We start from the raw sequence: 19,410 nt of genomic DNA on the forward strand, positions 1-19,410 counted from the left end.
ACGACTAAAAGGTTTGTACCTGATGATGACAAAACCTTGTCGAAACTATTGTACATTTCTAGTTATAGTAACTTATATTAAAGTTTCTTCATTACCCATTCAAGCAGTCTCCAGCCATTATTCAAACAGCTTTTTTTTACTCAAATATAATGGTAAATCTCTGAAACAAACAGATACAGTTTTACAAAGAAAGAACAAAGGGAACACAGTACTATGCCATTAACCGTTACGCATACCGTAACCAAGAGTCGAAGGTGAAAGGTGTTACATTCCACAAGTAAGTAAAACCTTTTTTTCTATAATATATTAAGTTACATGGGCAATATCGTCGTGGACATGGTGACGACATCGGACTGGCGTGAATGTCTACATCTAGTTTCAAAGTATGTATGTGAGTTTTTTTTTTTGGAAGGCATTTCACCTACACAAGTCGGCATGACAGTTTGACAGCTTTTGATTTGAAATGCCTTAATATTAAGTACTCATATAAGTTGAAATAATCATCGCTTGCTGTCCAGTCAGGCTATACAGAGACGCCGCCAAAACATACCCTGTTTACAGATACAAGTTCTGTATACATTCACTTTTGATGCTATCACTGAGTGTCAAGGTAGAAGTTTATTAAATATGTCACTTCGCTTAATGGATGAAAGAGGAAAATTGGATTAATTTGTATGGCTTAAGACAAGTCTAGTCTGATCAGTGACGTTATGGCTTATCCAGGTGGCCCCTTCCAGTCCAAAATCCTTGAGCTGTCAGTGTCATAATGATAAATAATCAGTATACAGTAAATTTGACCCAAAATATTTTGTGCTGCTTGAACAAAAACTGTTATATATATAGAAGAGTGCTTATAACAGAGTGAGCCTAGTTTTATTACAATATATATGTATATACCTTTCTATACTGGAGCAAACAAGTCATGGATGTTGAAGCCTTTATCTGCCATCAGGATATAGCCTTTGTTGCTCAGGTTCACTAGACTCCTTTGTTCGATCACCAATTTATCCAGCATATGCATCAGGGACATGTGTGACTAATCCTTCTGGACTAGCTTCCACAACAACTTTCGCGCTGTTTCTCTTTTTGTAGACAGAGAAGGTGACTTGTTGAGTGTGGCAACATTTGGGTTTTTGTACAGGGTATTCCATTTCATCGAGATTGATTCTTGTTGTAGAAAGCTTTTTTCTAAATTCCTCAGGCATGAAGTATGACACAAATAGCCAAATATCTAGTTCTTTTTATCGGTGGTAAATAAAATTTACCAATGTGATGGAAATATTAGCAGCTGAAAACTCTGAAATGTCAAACATCAATGTCAGGTCAGAATTGGATTTATTGTTCCATAACTTCATTATTGTCAAAAAATAATTGGTTTTTTACAGACATTAGTTGACAATTACACCATCGGTAGTTCAAATGGTAGGCTGGTTTCAGCAGTCTCCTTTGGGGGAAGTTTCCAAAAACAAAAAACAAAAAAAAATGTTTTTACTTGTGTAATATATTACTGTCAATCATTTCCAGGCCTACTATAGATTTTAATATAAAAGACAAGAATTATTGAAATATTAGTCTCTATCAAGTATCATGCATTTTATAAGCATAGTCATAAGCCTATAAAAATAGTTATTTTGTAGACTAAGTTTAACTAAATGGGGTATGGGGGAAGTGTATTTTGATAATAAAATTTTTAAATTTGACTCAGAAAGGTTATGAAACAGGAATGATTTTAGTCAAATTTCTACATGAAAATCAGAATTATTCGAAACTTTATCAAATATAGTCCTATCATTAGCTACTTTCAGACACGTAGATGTCAGGCACGAAGTGGCCTTGACAAGCAACAACACCTTTCTTCCTTTTTACTTGTCCCTTTTTATTACATGAAGCCACTTTCTAGAGAATTCTGGATTTGAAGGCCAGGAATAACCACCTCTCTTAAAACATACAGGTACACACAACAAGTAGTATGAGACATTTTTGAGCTATTATACTTATGAAGCAAATACAAAGCGTGATAACATGGCGAGACAAAAGGCATGAAGAGTGTAAACATCCAAGTACCTGACTATAGACAAGGACTATGTCGCTATTGGGGGCCCTCTAATAGTATAATTAGCACAGTCCCTCACTGACCACATAATGCCAGCATAATGAGCTTCTGTGCTGTTTGCTTGCTGGTAAAAAATATAGGATTGAATTACATTTATAGTTATCAGTCATTAGTCTTTTATGGAAACTTTCATACTGCAAAATTAGGGCCATCAGATCATATAAGTACAGACAATACAGAAAAATGAACATTACATGTCAAAATAAAAGTTCAAGTGAATTAATAAAACTTTCACAGAAATCTTTATGTTGTATATTAATGAGTATGTGCTGATTGTTTCCTTTTTTTCTTCTGATTTTCAGGTCACTATTACAGTTCAGGACAGAAATGACAGTCCCCCTCATTTTGTGAATGGACCATACAAGTTATCTTTATTTGAGGATATCCCTTTAGGTCATACAGTTATGACTATTTCAGCAACTGATCCAGATTTAGAAGGAGAGTTATCCTATGCCTTAGTGGCCACTCATGCAAGGTCACAGTTTGAGATTGATTCCACGTCTGGTATCCTGGTTCTTCTAGAACCTTTGGACAGGGAAATGCAAGAGTTTTATAGTTTAATGGTCCAGGCAAATGATGGAGTACAAACATCGAGAACAGAGATCATCATTACAGTAAGAAATGACGATTTGACACCATTATTCTGTGATATTTTATATGTGAAAAGTTTACATGATACCTATTTACAAAGTAATTTTAAAGCAAGTCACTCTTCACTCACTCTTACAAAAGGATCACTTCGTCATGTTCTTTAAAAATAACTGGAATTCCAATAAATTGTAATAAATGAAAAAATACAATACCTTACCTCCTCACACAGAATAGCTGTATCTTTTGTGCATCTGCCTTTGAGATTTGCATGCCACTAGCCTTGAGCTAACTTCTACCTGAAATTCACGTGTTTAAATATAAACTGCACTGGTGTATGATAACATCATTGTGTGAAAATAGTCCTCCATGCACACTAACTCCCTTTCAGCACTTGCACTCAAAATAATTTCATTTTTTCAGCGGTATTACCCTGAAGAAATGTGTTAATTTTTTCAAGTCTATGTTCAGTTTACTTAGATTTGCAATTGTAAACAAAACTTAGGTTCTCTTTCTGCCTTTGCTTTTCTTTCAAAAGCATTGTTTAACACAGTAAATTATCAAGTGATAGTGACTTCAAATTAGCCCTGTTAAAGTAACTGAGTTACGAACACATGACCAAGCCCGAATTAAGATAGTTTGAGGCCCCTTGAATAGGGTACAAGCAGATTTGAAGTTAATTACAATTAATACATATTAAGTTAATTATAGAATATGAGCTAATTATTTGAAGTAATTAGAATATGATGCATCTAACTTTTAAGGATGATATATTAAAATTAAACGATTATAATAATAATTATTTGCTTGCATAACATGGCAAGTAAGAATGAATTAGGTACATAAAAAACAACATAATTATTGTACAACGTTACAGAAGCATGCCAAAACATTACCCTAAAACCGTTTCTTTCCCTTGCTTTGGCAGAAGTAAATTCTCTGATTACATCTTCATAACCTTTTTATCGTGAGCAAAGAAAAGGCATTTAAGCGTTCATTTAACATTGAAGTACGCAAATCATTTTTTACTCTAGTCATTTTAGAAAAAGCTTTCTCTGCACTGCAATTCGTGGGTAGGCACAAGTATATTCTTAATACCACATCAACATAAAAAACAGATTCGAATTTGTTTTTTCTGGTTGCTTTGATGCATTGCTGAGAGGATGGTGTTTCACAATCAAATAATTTGGCAAACTTTACCATTTCATCGTGAAAAGAGCTGTCTAGATCTGAAAAGTATATGTCTCCAAATCTTTTAGCTGCAGGAAAAATTTCAGTCTTCATTTCTGTCGCTTTGTATGCAGCAAGCCGATTTTCCAAACACATTTGTAATTTGTCAACTATTGATATAAATATTTTTACGCGAAACTTTTGTGTTCCAGATAATTAAATTTTATCATCTGAAGTCTCATCATTTGCCAGCTTTCTTTTTGTCTTTTTAGAGATCTCACTCCTAAACTGTTCTACTATATTTGAAAGCTGATGAGCTTGAATTTCGATTCTATCTAATTCTTCATAGTGAATTTACACATTCCTTTACAGCAGTGGACAAATCAAGGCTCTTTTCTTGAAACTTAGAACTTGTAACATCAAATCTTCGAAGAATTTTATACCAAAACACTGTCATAAAAGCAATATCTAACTTTCTCATTTTATTCATCAAAGCAATAGTTTCATTTCTTACTGTTTGCCTTGCATCATTATCCTAAGATAAATCTTCAAGATTGGTATAAGTTCTGTAGTAGTTTTCATACAGAATTTTTGTTGAAACTGGTCTGGCTGACCAGCTTGTTTCACTGGGGTACTTAAGAGTAACTGGCCTCCCCTCATCGATTCTTAAACCATCACAAATGCTTTGCCAGTGCTTGGTTGAAGAAGTATAAAAATTGTACAGAGTTTGAAGAAAATTAAAAACAAATCGATGCACATTCGCAACTTATAGTTAAACTGATGGTGTGGATCATCAGTAGGGGTTCCTCACTGCTTGGGGCCCTTTCACAATTGTGCCATATTTAATGCAGCCCTGCACAGGGCCTATTTCTGTTATGGCTTCTGAAAATTTGTTGAATGTTGAAGATGTTAAACCATTCTTACAGTGTGTTGTGGGTTTCCCACATGCTTACTAGGCCTCCTTCTCCCATCCTTTTGAGGAATGTCTTTTCTCCTCAGTTTGTAAATGACCAGTAGTATAATGAATTTATCCAACTGTTCCACCAATTAGATTACTTTGCTTTGACCACTGCCTTACTAGTCTGGGTAAATCCTCAACCTTTCAATCTCTTTCTAAATGTGATTTCTCAGGTATGTTTCTTTTTTTATAATTCTTTATTCCATGAAACCAATTCTCAGAATCGCTTTGTCTCTCTTCCTTCACCTGATATTAGCATTCGTGCTGACTCCTTTTTTAACCAACTTTGCATTCTTAACCACATGCTTCATCCTTCTTGACTTTTTGTCCTAGCTTACAGCCATTATTCCTTTCCTTTACTAGATTCCCAGTCTTTGAACCCTCTTTTACCTGCTTGGGGAGTGAATCCCTTGTCTTCTCTTTTGCTCTCAGTACCTAGTTTTGCATCTTCATCTGTTTCTCATCTCTCTCATGCATTACCTCTATTCCCTTCATCTTATGACTGAGACACTTCATCATACCCCAAGGAGTTTTTTGGAGAAGTTTATTCTCTTTACTACCTTTGCCCACACTGCTTCTTCTACTGTATCCCTCCTTACTTGGTTGCTCTACTGTTGGGTCAGGATGAAGTACTCATTAATTTCCAGCTCCATAGTTCTTATCTATGTGATCTTCATTGAGCTCCCTTTCTTCACTAAGAAGCCTTCAGTGGTATTTTCGATTCACTGGATACCTGGGCTGAAGCAGCCTGGCATCAGTTCTCATTATCTTCCACAGTTTCTCAACCTCACCTTTCGACTCCTATATCTCGACTAGATCATTATTCTCCTATCCTTCCATTACAGGCCTTCCTCCACTTCCTGTTCTCCTGCTTCTCAACATCGAGTTCATTGCTCCTCTTGTTCGTGACTCTCCTGTTGGGTGGGCCTAGTGTGTGCCCATGTATCTCACTTCACCAACCTTTGGTCTCAGTTTTCTACCGACAGATGAGTTCTTTAGTTTATCACCCATGGTCTCTATTTCTTTTCTCTCTCTCACATCTTCTTATTTCCTTTTCTCCTCCCCAACCCTGTTTATATTCAATGTCTTGAAGATGCAGTTTTGGATTTTCTGGCCTAAAATGCAATCAAGAGGGTCCCCAAGAAAACCAGGGACCTATTCTCTCTCAACCAGTTTCTGATATTCATCCAGTCTGTGAAAGACCACGGTTGATGTGGCAAACACCTTTCTACATATTCTGATTCAGTTGTTCTTCAGACGTTTTCCACATTTCTTCCATCAGAATCGTGTCTTTCAATTTTGTGCTCCTTCCTTTGGCACAGTCTTGGCTCCTAGTGTCTTTACTTGAGTCATGAGAGTATTTGCTCACCAACTTTACAGATAGGAGTTGTGATTGCATTCTGCTTCTATTTGCCCCTTCTCAGGAGGTGTCCTCCTCTCACACCTCCCTTCTTTTGCAAGAGGCTGCTTAATCGGGGTAGCTTGTCAAGCTTTCCAAATCCTTCCTCACACCTACACAGTATTTAGTATATTTTGGCACTTTCTTCTACTCTTATCTCAGTGGGGCTCATACTTCCCCTCTTTGCCTGTGTGATATGGAACGTATAGCCACCAGGGTTTTTTCTTCTCATTTTCAACTTGCATGAGAGGTTCTTTTTCTTTTCTCTGATTTTCCTGGAACCATTAATTTTTATGGGTGTGCACACATGCAACTTCCCCAGTGGAATCTTTCTCGGGATCCATTGACCTAGATTGTGAAATTCCCCTTTTCTCTTCACGAGGATTTATCTTGGTGCTTAGATGAGGCCATGATTGGTATTTCCTTACTACCACCAACACCCTCACCCTCTGACCAGATTACTATCTCTTCACACTTCTCAAACTTCTCACTGTTCATCAGGCATGCTTTCTTTTCCTTCTTCTCGTGGTTGGGTTGGTAATGACATTTTCACAGTCATTTCTTATATCAACTGTCAAGGGGGCACCCAGGTTTATTGTTGAGTGTGCTCTTGGTTGGCCACAGCGCTCATAAATACCTTTGCCACTCCTCTCAGCTTCAAGCTTCCACTCTTTTGTCCTCAGTTTCTCCTCCTTTGGCTCTGGTTCTCAATGCTCTTATCCAAGACTGGTCTCACAATTTTCTGTATACCTATCATCGTATTTGACTTCTCCCTTGGTTCTTTGCCTTGATACATGACATTCCTTTCTGAGTCATCCTGGTGGCATCTTTATGGCCAGCTCAGCTTTCCTTTACTTGTTTGATTGGTATCTGGACCTCTCTTTTTCTACCCAGTATCCCCTCTCTATTGCTACTACTCTACACATCACTTCTTCATCCAGGGGTATCATTCTTTCATCTTCACACGTGGGACTGTCTGTTTCATGACCATTAGGGATGGTCTTTCTGTTGCAGCCTTCTTCTTATCCCTTTCCTGTCATTTTTCCATTGTCTATCAATGAAAGTGGCAAATTTCTGGCATTGATCTATCCATTTCTCCCTTTTTCTTGGCTGCCCCACTGTGACACACCTATCCACTTTATTAACTTGGTTGTTTGACCATGATTTGTTGGTCTCCACCATCGATTGTTATCAGATGGCCTTATCCAAAACCTTTTGCATTACCAGAGAGTATTTTCTTCCTCTGTTCCCTCCACTGACACATCACCTGATTTTCATGTCTAACTTAGACCTTAATGTGGAGTTGTTCTCACACATGCCCCATTTAAGATGTTGGTTTCTTACTCTTTATACAACCTTTCTCATAACACTTCCTTCCTTCTCGTTTTTCCCTCGGTCACTGTCATTCTGATATCTATGCTTTTTGCACTCTATTCCATTGCACTTATTTACTCCTCTACCTGGACTGCTCCTTTCTTTTTAAGAGTCCAGCTACTTAAGAGGATGACTGTTCTTTCTCTCCTATTTCCTCTTCTTCTATCTCTCACCTCTATGCTCATTCACGCCCAGATTTGCTCCTTTGTCCAGTTCAGGCTCTTGTTTATTACTTGGCATGAACTTCTCCCTTTCGAGTCACCTGCCATTATCTGTTTCTACCTGGAATCTTTCTTCATCCAGGGACCTTTCATCTTCTATCCTTACTGATTAGTATGTTCTTCCCTGGATATTGATGCTCATAGGCTCTTTCATATTTTGCTGCATCAGATTTGTCACCTGTTTCATTCTCTTCTCATTTTTGCTGCCCTTGGACGAGATTTTCCAGGCGGGCTGTGGATAACTTCCCAAATGTTCATCATTCATGGATTCATCATCTGGCTGTTTTATCTGCAGAATTCACCTCCCTCTGGTCACTCTTCTTCAGTTGACCACTGTCTTTGAGATGGGTAAGTCTGTTTTCTTTTTCTCTCCCTTACTGTCTATTAGGATCCCATCAGGTGGCTGCTGTTGACACCCAGCTTATACTTATTTCAAAAATCTTCATTTTGGCAGGGGTAAAAGAAAATGCTCAGACCATCTGCCCTAGCTTTACCAGTGCCCATTGTTAAGATGGGGTGTTCTGCAAGACCACAAGCGGTGTTCTCGTGGTATACAAAAATTACTCAATTGCTAAATGCAGACTGTACCATTCCCTGGACTATCATGAAAAAGTCTGGAACCAGATAAGTGATTGCCCACTTCTTTGGCTTGCATTTGATAGCTTTTCAAAATAGGGTTTTGCAGTCATCCATTGCACTGTCTCCAGTAAAACACCTTTCTGATAGGCATTTCATGAGGATCTGGCCACTTTGCCATGTCTTACTAACACAAATCCTGTCCCTCTTCCAGTGGAGCATGGACTTTGGAGAGTTTCTCACTAATAAGGCTTAACACAATATGGTAAGAAGTAGGGTGTTAGTGACATTATCAGTGTAGTGAAGGTCACCTATCAAACACCTGTCAAGGTGGATTCCTGTACATGATGAGGGGACCTACTAGGGAAGGATCTTTATTTTCAGCTTATCTCCTCTGTGATTTGAACATCCACACATATGTCTGTCTTGTGTGGCGACCCATGAAGGGGAGGAGAGAATCCTGGTGGTTGAGTGGTATCTGAGGCACTGCAACACACCACTTTGGTCTTGGCTAGGGTCAACTGAGTACCAGTGTTGGGCATTCTCATTAGATGTTGTGGACATTGTGCCTGATGCTGGTGTTTGGGTATAATGCTCATGAAGCCCTGGTATTGCTGCAGTGTCCTTGTTTGGCATTATAGTGTGTCCCCTCATAGGACTCCATGGTGGGTGGGGTCAGTGGACACTGAATCATTTTCTGTTTATTATGGATTCCACAATCCCGAAAAAATAAATTTGTAAAAAACAGCTGATAGGTAAATGACCATGCAGTGACGACACTGTTACACAGTCACCACCAAAGTCAGATCCTGTACCTCGATTTTTAATTTTTCATTCTTTGTCTGACAAATCCTTATAGGAGATGTCTCCCTTTTTCATTCAGAAGGAATTAGAGAAGATTGCTGGCTCCCCCCCAAGTCAGTCAGGAAGTCGCACTCTGGAGACATCTTGGTGGAAAAAATCTACACCTACACATGGCGACCTCCACATGAGATCAAAGGTCATTGGAAATACACCCATGGAGATTACTCCCCATCCTACTTTGAATTCCTCCCGAGGCGTGATTGTTCAGGAGAATTTGATTAACATCCCCAAGTTGGACATCCTCGCTGGTTTCTCCAGCGAAGGAGTTCTGCTTTGTGCCATATCTCCACTTGTAAGGATGGAATTATACTGTCAACAAATGTATTGATTTTGATGTTTACATTACTAGATCCACCTGCTTCTGTAAAGGCAGGTTATCTGAACTTTAAGGTGAGGCCATACATTCCTAACCCTCTCAGATGTTTCCAGTGTTAGTGGTTTGGACATTCGAATGCATCTTTTGTTGTTGTACTCGTTGTAGTGACAAAGACCTTAATTCCTATGAAGGTCAACTGGACCCTCACTGTGTCAATTGTGGTGGTTCCCACTCTCCTTATTACCAATATTGCCCTAAGTGGGTGGAAGATAAAGAGGTACAATGTTTATGAACTTTCCATAATAGTTGTTACCCTGAGGCTTGGAAGTTATTGTCCCTCACACCATGTCAGACACTACTACAGTGAAAGTGCAGACATATCTTTCTTTGCCTCCAACAAAGTCATTCTCAAAGTATGTGAAGAGTTGTTTGCTCTCTATGGATAAACAAGTTGATAAGTCCATGTCTACTCCTATCTCTGTTCCCATCATTCCTATAGTGACTGCCCAGGTCCACCTCCTTTGGCGCCTGGCTTCTGGTGTCTGCTCAGGTCCACCTCCTTTGGTGCCTGGCTTCTGGTGTCTGCTCAGGTCCATCTACTTTGGCCCCAAGATGCAGAACAATTATTAGTTCATGCCCTCAGTCGCTGGATCCATGGAGGTCGATAGACCTCATTCTAGTAAAGAAAACCAGCGTGGTCATAAACAGTAGGGTTCTCTACCCAGTTCTCCTCCACCTAGGTAAAAATGGCCACTTTGATACAGTGGGACTGTCGAGGTTTCCGTTCAATCTGGATGACCTTAAGGCCTATCATCCTGTGTGTATTTCCTTACAGGAAACATACCTGAAATCTATTGATACAGTCACCCTTTGGCAGTTTTCTTTATGTTGAAATGACAGGTTGTGTGATGGATGAATGCATGGAGGGGTATCACTGTTGGTCGACCAACATGTAGCCATCCATGTTTCCTTGGGTCATACCATCACTGTTTGTTCTCACTACCTGTCTCCTGGAGAGACATATGATCAATCAGACCTTGGTGCTTTTGTAGAACAGTTGCCTTCTCCCTTTGTAATCCTGGGAGACTTTAATGGACACAATCCCCTCTGAGATGGTGCTGATATTCATGGGAGGGGTTGTTCTGTAGCGTGTATGCTCTTGGATCACAACCTTTCTCTCTTCACAGCTGGTTGCTTTACCTATTTTCATGCACCTAGTCAATATTTTACTGCTATTGATTTATCTATCTGTTCCCCTTCACCTTTCTCTCGTTTATAGGAGGGTTGACAATGACCCACAGGGCAGTGATAATTTTCCTGTTGTTTTGAGAGAGATTAGCTGTGGTCAATGCCACCATCCCTGAGTGCCACAGTGGAAGTTGGACCAGGCCAACTGACTTTCTTTCACCCCTCTCTCGGAACTCAACCCTGCTGTCCTTATTCTTCCATCTATTGATGACTGCAAGGAGGCAGCAACTGACTGTATCATTCAAGCAGCTGTTTGTTCTATACTTAAAAACTAGACACGTTTCCCATGGTATCCTCATCCATGGTGGTCTCTATCCTGCCAGCAGAAACAGAAGGCTCAGAAACGGGCCTAGAGTATCTTTTGCAGGGAACCCACTATTTATAAACACATTGCTTTTCAGCAGGCCATGCCCATGCTCAACAGATCAGATGTCAAAGCCAAAAGGAATCTTGGATTAAGCTTACAACTAGCATCTCCTCTACCACCAGTTCCAAAGTAATATGCGACAAGATTCACAAGGTCAATGAGAGGTATGCTTTCCATTTTGCTCTCCAATGTCCAGGAAGTTGCTGATGTACAGAGCATCATTGATACTCTTGGCAAAACCTTTTCTCGTGCATCTAGTACTTCTGTTTCTTCCCCCACGTTCTTGGCTATCAAGTCTCGAGCAGAGACTTGATAGCCAATTTCCTTTCAAGTCGATCGTCTCTAAGACTATAATTGCTCCCTTACACTGGTGAAACTTGAACTTACCCTTCACCAGTCTGGCAGTACATTGGTAGGACCTGTTGTTGTTCACTATGAGATGCTGTGCCATCTCTCTCCTGCCTGTCTGGCAGGAGAACTGTTTTCCTGATGCTTGGCCCAGGCTATTGTCCCCCCTTTTTCTAAGCCTGGGAAAAATCCTAAGATTCCTTCTAATTATCACTCAATTACTTTGACTAGCTGTCTCTGTAAAGTCTTCAAGGGGATGGTTAATGCTTGTCTTGTTTGGTTCCTTGAATCAAACAACCTCCTCTCGCCCACCCAGTGTGGGTTCTGTAGACAGCTTTCCACAGTGGACCACCTGATTCAACTTTAGACCTTGATCAGGGAATACTTACTTTAGAGGAAACATTTTGTTTTTGTTTTCTTCAATCTTGAGAAGGCTTAGGAAACTATGCACAGGTATGGCATTTTACAGGATCTACACTCATATAGGTTTCATGGTCATCTACCGATTTTTATCTAGAACTTTTTACTCGACAAGTGATTCCATGTCTGTGTGGGTGTGACACTTTCCTGTTCTTTTACACAGGAACTTGGACTCCCCCAGGGCTGTGTCGTGAGGGTCACATTTTTTAGTATCAAGATCAATGCTATCACTACACAACTTCCTCCTACTGTTGCAAACAGACTCTATGTAAATGACTTCCACATCTCATGTTGGTCGTCGACCATGAAGTGTATTGAGTGGCAGCTTCAGACTACCCTCAATCACTTATTGAAGTGGACCACAGCAAATGGTTTTACCTTTTCTTTTTCCAAAATCATTTGCATGCATTTTTGCCACCAACGGGTCTACACCCCAATCCCAAGCTCTGTCTCAGTGATGTTGTTCTTCCTGTGGTTCCTGAGGCAAAGTTCTTGGGCTTATCTTTGACCATAAACTTAATTTTATTCCTCACATAAAGCACCTATGTGTCAAGTGTACAAGCACACTGAAGCTCCTCTGTGTCTTCTCATCCACCTCTTGGGGAACAGAGCAGTGTTCTGTGCTCAAGATCTATCATGCCCTCATTAGATCCAAACTGGACTATGGGTCTCTAGTCTATGGTTCTGCCAGGACCTCAGCCTTGAAAATGCTGAACCCAATTCATCATCTAGGGCTTTAGCTCTGCATAGGCTTTCCACATTTCTTCAGTCCAGAGTTTGTACACTGAGTTCTACAACCCCCTCTTCATCTTCACCATTTCCAATTTTCTCTGTAGTATTCTACTAAGCTTCGATCCTTACCACAGCATCCTACCTGGGGTTGTGTCTTTCTTCCACAGTGGGTTGTGCTCTTTCAGAATGCATGGTCTGCCACTTCTGCATTTGCCTTTGTATCCAGGTGCAACAGGCTGAATTGGATCTGGCATTGGATGACGTTGTTGTCCCCAATAATTAGTTCATTCTGCCATGGCTTATTACCATCCCCAGATGTGATCTTTCCTTGAGTCATCTGAGGAAGATGGATACTCCTGATTGGAAGTACCATCTTCTCTTTGCCAAACATCTTTTGAACCATCTTTTTATTCCCGTTTATATGGATGGTTCAAAATTAGGTGACTCTGTGGGCTCTGCCATGGTTTGTTGTTGCTCAGTGGTTGCTCACAGGATTCCCTCTACAGTTTTTGTGTTCACTGCCAAGTTTTATCCCATTTATCTTGCTCTGGATCATGTAGATGCTGTGCAGTACACCGATTGCATTATTTAAACTCACTCTCTTAGCTCTCTACTGGCTCTTGAATCACTTAACGTTAGTTTTCACCCTGTTCTTGTCGATATTCAACAATGACTGGCCCATTTTTCTTCATCTTCCATTACTATCCAGTTTTTCTGGGTACCTGGCCATGTTGGTATTTGTGGAAATGAGCTTGCTGACACTGCAGGTAAGTGTCTGCTCTGGTGCTGTCACAGCTGTGTCTGTCTCATATATGGACTACAGTCATGAATTCAAGACACAGCTTCACCCCAGTTGGCAATTGACTTGGGGTGAGCAGCATCATAACAAGATTTTTCAGATCAAACCTTCTGTTGCTCTTTGGCTGTCTTATTTCCATAAGGATCAGAAGGAGGAAGTTCTTTGCGCTAGGTTATGCACTGGTCACATTTTTTCAACTCATTGTATTCTATTATCTGATACTAATCCACCAATGTGTAGCTGTTGCGACACTCAAGTCACAATAGCCCTTATTTTACTGTCATGTCATCATTAAGACTCTGAGTGACAGCACTATTTTAGACACATGTTTTCTAAGGGTTTGGCCCTGACATTGGATGGTGTTATTGGTGATGGTGACGCTGTCCAACTTGATTGTATTATTAAATTTTTATAAGCCATTGGCCTTTTTAATTCTATTTGAGTCTTTTATCAGATTTTTTTGCACATTGTATAGTTTTTACTCCATTCATTTTTACATTTTATTGAATTTTACTTTTTAAGATTTTTACTGGTTGTTTGGCACAGATAGCCATGTTGCTTTGTGCCAAAAAAACATCAACCAACCAACCTCTCAAACAGCTGGTGTGTCTTCCTTCTGCAACCTGAGTCTGTCCAGTTTGCCCACCCCAAATGGTCAGATTATGTTCTAACCATACTACACCTATTGGCTTGCTAACCACTTTTGTGCAAATTCTTGGATGGTCATGTTCTCATTCTGCTTATCTCTACTGACACTTGGGACTTACCTCTCCCTCTTTTACATTCTGGGTTAAGATAATACTCTGATTTATACAAGATGTAGTCTCCCAAGGGTGCATCCCTATGGACCCCTATCATTGGATGTCACCCGCTATAGTCTTTTTTCCTTTGGGTGCTTTCTAAAGGGAGCTCATCTAGGTTTAATTTTGCACTTGTCTCTAATTTCTATTAGTCTTTTAAAGACTGGGTTATAGGATTTGTATTTTTGCCTTTAATTGATTTTTTTAACCTACTTCTTTTCATGGCATTATGAATTACTAAAGAACAAGATATGTACTGGGTGTTAGACAGTTCCTTAAACCATAACATATGTTAAAGAATGCTAAAATTTTTATATGTTTTCTCAAACTCTTACCTTAGAAACATATAATATATATAAATATTTGTCATAAATTGTTGTATTTGAAGATAAAGAAAGAATAATATTTTGTTCAGATATGAAAAGTCAAACAATTATATTTGTAATGCATGAGAATGTCAGTTTTAATTGTTTTCAACTTAAAACACAGCTTTATAGCACAAAATCCAATTTTATTTTAAGCAATAAAAGTTACTGTATTTCAATATTCCTCAGGTTACTGACACAAATGACAATCCTCCAGAGTTTGAGGATTCAGTTTATTCTTTTGACATTCCCGAAGAGATCCAGAGAGGAGCTTCAGTTGGTAAAGTTTCAGCAACAGATGTTGACATTGGTGTCAATGGACAAATCAGTTATAGTGTTGTGAGTGATTGGGGAAATGATGTTTTTTCTCTTAACCCACAAAGTGGTGTTTTTACATTAACTTCCCATTTGGACTATGAACAGGTAAGAGCTTTTATTACTTGTTAGGGATGTAAAATATATTGGAAGTGGATTTTAATACACTTTAACTACTTGATGTTTTAGTCACTCTGAGATTTAAGTATATAATCTAAAGAGATAAATAATGAAAAAGAAATATTTTTTTCTTTAAATATTTCAGTATATATTGATAGAGCCAGTTTTAAGGCTTTTGCATACACAAAGTTCATGTTATATTTAAAGAATTTATACAAAAACATTTCTCCACAGATATTACATGAATTTCACTTTCTCTAAGTAAAAAATGTACTTCTTAATTAATTATGAAAAGCTAAAATACAAAATCACACACGCTGAATTTTGCAGCTTCCCTAAATGTTTACGTAATCACTTTAAGTTGATATTCAGGATTTTGGAAGTTAATTTTCCATGTTTTCATACTTTTCCAATCAATGTATTGTTACGACATCGAGGTCACGTGACTAGTATCACGCCACATCATTCTCGAACTTTCTCGTCTTTTCCTTAAATCTCGTGATCTTTCTAGATATAGTGTAGTCTTGTATATATAAGACTGGCCACGAAGCGACGGGGAGGTAGTGGGTAATTGAACTGCAGTCAGAGAATGTGTAAGTGAATGGGTAATTGAATGTATGCAGATAAAATATTTTTGGCCACGTGAGACGTGAGTTATAGCGTTTGTTTTAGAGCAACTGTTGAAATTACGTGTATCGTAAAGTTGTATTCGGAAAGAATAAACCAGTTTTATTTAAGAAAGGACTTGTGTCGCTAAAGTTTCGTCGGAATGAATTTACAAAAAATTAACTAACAAACAGAGACGTAACAAATTGGTGTCAGAGAATGGGACAAAAAAAATGGAAACGAGAAGCGGCAAATCAAACGACAGCTTAGCAGATTTGATGGCAGCAATACAAGAACAGCAAAGGAAACAAGAAGTACGAGAAGAGAAACTACAGCAGTTCTTGGAGAAAAAAGAAAAGAAACAAGAAGAGAAATTACAGCAGTTCTTGGAGGAGAAAGAAAAGAAACAAGAAGAGAAATTACAGCAGTTGTTAGGGGAAAAAGAAAAGAAACAAGAAGAACGAGAGAATAAACAAGAAAAGAAACAAGAAGAGATATTACAGCAGTTGCAAGAAAACCTGTAACAGTGGCAGCTCGAACAGCAAAATAAACAAGAAGAGAGATTACAGCAGTGGCAAGAAAACTTGCAAGAGTGGCAGCTCGAACAGGAAAATAAACAAGAAGAGAGATTACAACAGCTATTGGAGGAGAAAGAAAATAAACAAGAAGAGAGACTACAACAGTGGCAAAAAGTACAAATGGAAAACATTGGTAAATTCAAAAGCGAATTAGATACATTAAAGGATTATTTATTGTCTTTTACACAAGGAGGATACATTAACCATCGACTTAAACAGCCCCAGACAATGGCAAGTCCCTTCCAGACCCCGCAGCTAAACCCTAAGGCAGACATTTTCAGTCCTGTTAGAAGTCACATCCCAGATATGAATGTCAGTACTAGGAGTGATCCAGTATGAAGGAAGCCACAGGAATACGATGGGAAAGCACTGTGGGAAGCATATAGAGCACAATTGGAGCTACTGGCAGAGATGAACGGATGGACAGAGGAGCAGAAAGCAGTATATCTGGCAACGAGCTTGAAAGGACAACCACTGGAAATACTTCGACAGTTGTCAACAGACGACAGGCACAACTATAGAGCACTGGTAGCGGCTCTAGAACTCAGGTACAGAACCCAAAATCAGTCAGAAGTCTACAGGGCTAGGTTTAGGATGATAATCCGTGCTAAAGTGATAATCCGTGCAAGAGCTGGCACAGGAATTGGAAAGCATGGCACACAAAGCCTTCCCAACTGCACCACCTGATTTCCTCAAGTTGTTGCTAAGGGATCATTTCACAGATGCCTTGGACAGTCCACAACTTAAGATACAAGTGAAGCAAGCACACCCCTCTACCATGCAGGATGCAATGGCCAGAGCTCTCGAATTCGAATCCTACGTTAAGTCCAACACAGAGGTACCAAGGTTGGTACAGTCATCAGGATTCAAGGCCAGAAAAGGACAGCTTTCAGAGAGGTTTGAGGGACTTTGCTGGTACTGTAATAAACTTGGGCACAAGAAAGCTCAATGCTGGCAACTTCAACACAGGGAAGATGCCACAGCAAGAAAAGCTGCTACCCAGAAGGGTTGTTGGAACTGTGGAGAGCAAGGACATATGAGGAGCCAGTGTAAGAAGAATATTACCAACAAGTCAGCCTCAAGGAGATCAGTAGTGGTTGGTGTTAAGGGACACTCACCAACCCCCATCGTGAAAGTCCCAACAGCAAGGTGTAAAATGCCAAGCACACACAGTGTCTATGTGACAGGAAAGCTGGATGGCCAAAGATGCAACTTTGTTATAGATTCTGTGTCTCAGCAAACCCTTGTGAGCATCAAGGTGTTAGATCACGAAGGAGTACCAGAAGCCATACAGAAGTTTGTGGTGTGACAGGACATTCTACAAGGTTGTGGGGACCAGTGTGGGTAACTATTGAGCTCATGGGCATAAAGGACAGACAGAAAGTATCCTTGGCTGACATTGAAGACAAATGCATATTAGGATTGGACTATTTAATACCAAGGCAGTTTGTAATTGATTTTGATAAAATTACGTTTGGGAATAACAAAGGCCAAGTTCTGGTAACTGTTAAAAGAGAGGATGAACTAATTAGGTGCTATCAAGGTGAAGTTAAAGTGACTGAAGAAGTTGATGATGACGAAGTGGAACCAGATATCGATATCAAAGCAGAGCAGGAGAAAGATCAAGATTTGAAGCCAATAATTGATTTTTTAAAAGCTAGTGTTTTGCACCTTGCTTGAGAGAAGGTGTCTTGTCTAAGCTCTGTGACAAAGCACTATTGGGCACAATGGGACCAGTTAAAGCTTGAAGATGGTATTCTTCTCCGGAGATGGGAAACTACATATGGGAAATTGACGACTTGGCAAACGGTCATACCGAGAAAGTTACGGGAAGTTGTGCTGCGTCAATCCCATGATACTTGAACAGGAAGACATCTCGGAATTAAGAAGACATTGAGTCACCTACGACAAAGATTTTACTGGATAGGTATGAGACAAGATGTGGAAGAATGGTGCAGAAAATGCAGTACATGTTGTGCTAAAAGGGGACCCAAGCATAAGGGACGTGCTCCAATGAAGTTATATCAAGTTGGTGCACCAATGGAAAGAGTAGCCATCGAAATTGCTGGTCCTCTGCCCCACATTCGTGCTGGAAACAAGTACATTTGTGTGGTGATGGATTATTTCACTAAGTGGCCTGAGGCATATGCTATACCAAATGAGGAAGCTACAACTGTAGCTTCGGCTATTAGTGATTTCTTCTTCAGATTTGGGATGCCATATGAACTGCACTCAGATCAAGGCCGTAACTTTGAATCAGCTGTGTTCCAAGAATGCTGCAAGTTGTTTGCATCCGAAAGACCAGGACAATGCCACTTCACTCGCAGTCTGATGGGATGGTAGAAAAGTGGAACTGGACACTGGGACAGGAATTGGCAAAGTTTTGTAATAGCCACCAAGATGACTGAGATGTCTTACTCTCTCCACTGTTGATGGTCTATAGGACAGCAGAGCATGAAACCATTGGATACACTCCAGCAAAGTTGATGTTTGGTCGGGAACTTCGGTTGTCAGTGGTTCTGTTAACAGGACGCCCACCTTATGAAGAGTTGCCTGAGAATGTGTCAGAGTTTGTGAAAATGTTATTGTAAAGGATGGATGATATTCACCATCAAGTGCGTTCAAACTTGAAAACGTCTGCTGATTCGATGAAATTATCTTATGATAAGAGATCTACTGAAGTTAGCTTTGAACCAGGAGACAAGGTGTGGTTGTATAATCCCAGGAAGACCAAAGGGAAGTCTCCTAAGTTGTCTTCTCCATGGGAAGGCCCATATGACATAGTGGATCGTCTTTCAGATGTGACTTTCTGGATAAAATGTGGTCGGCGAGGTAAGCCAAAAGTGGTGCATGCCAACAGGCTTTGGTGTTATCACGGTCAAGGACATTTCAGTTGGGACAAAGTGAACAAAGGAACAAATGACGCTGCTGAAGAAGTGTCTCCTGAAAAAGCCACTGTCGAAGAAGAAACTCTACTCAGTTTTGAGAAGGTAAACGGTGAAGCTCTTGATGAAGTTACTACCAAAGATGTGACTGTTATCGAAGATAGGACATTTCCTGATAAAGCAGATGAACCCCACGTGAAGCAGAAGCCAACGAGACAGAGACCAGTATGGAAGAAGATACGTCCTGT

General features: G+C 39.7%; 1 protein-coding gene across 1 annotated transcript in view; it reads left to right on the forward strand.

Moving 5' to 3' along the window:
- LOC106465589 (cadherin-related tumor suppressor-like) overlaps positions 1–19,410 on the forward strand; it is a 159,536-nt gene that overhangs the window by 79,436 nt on the left and 60,690 nt on the right. Inside the window, exons 2-3 of the mRNA XM_022393959.1 lie at positions 2,416–2,727; positions 14,848–15,081. Coding sequence (XP_022249667.1) covers positions 2,416–2,727; positions 14,848–15,081 — 546 coding nt within the window. The remainder of the gene's footprint in view (positions 1–2,415; positions 2,728–14,847; positions 15,082–19,410) is intronic.

This window comes from Limulus polyphemus, unplaced genomic scaffold, assembly GCF_000517525.1.
Source record: "Limulus polyphemus unplaced genomic scaffold, Limulus_polyphemus-2.1.2 Scaffold69, whole genome shotgun sequence".
NCBI lineage: Eukaryota > Metazoa > Arthropoda > Merostomata > Xiphosura > Limulidae > Limulus > Limulus polyphemus.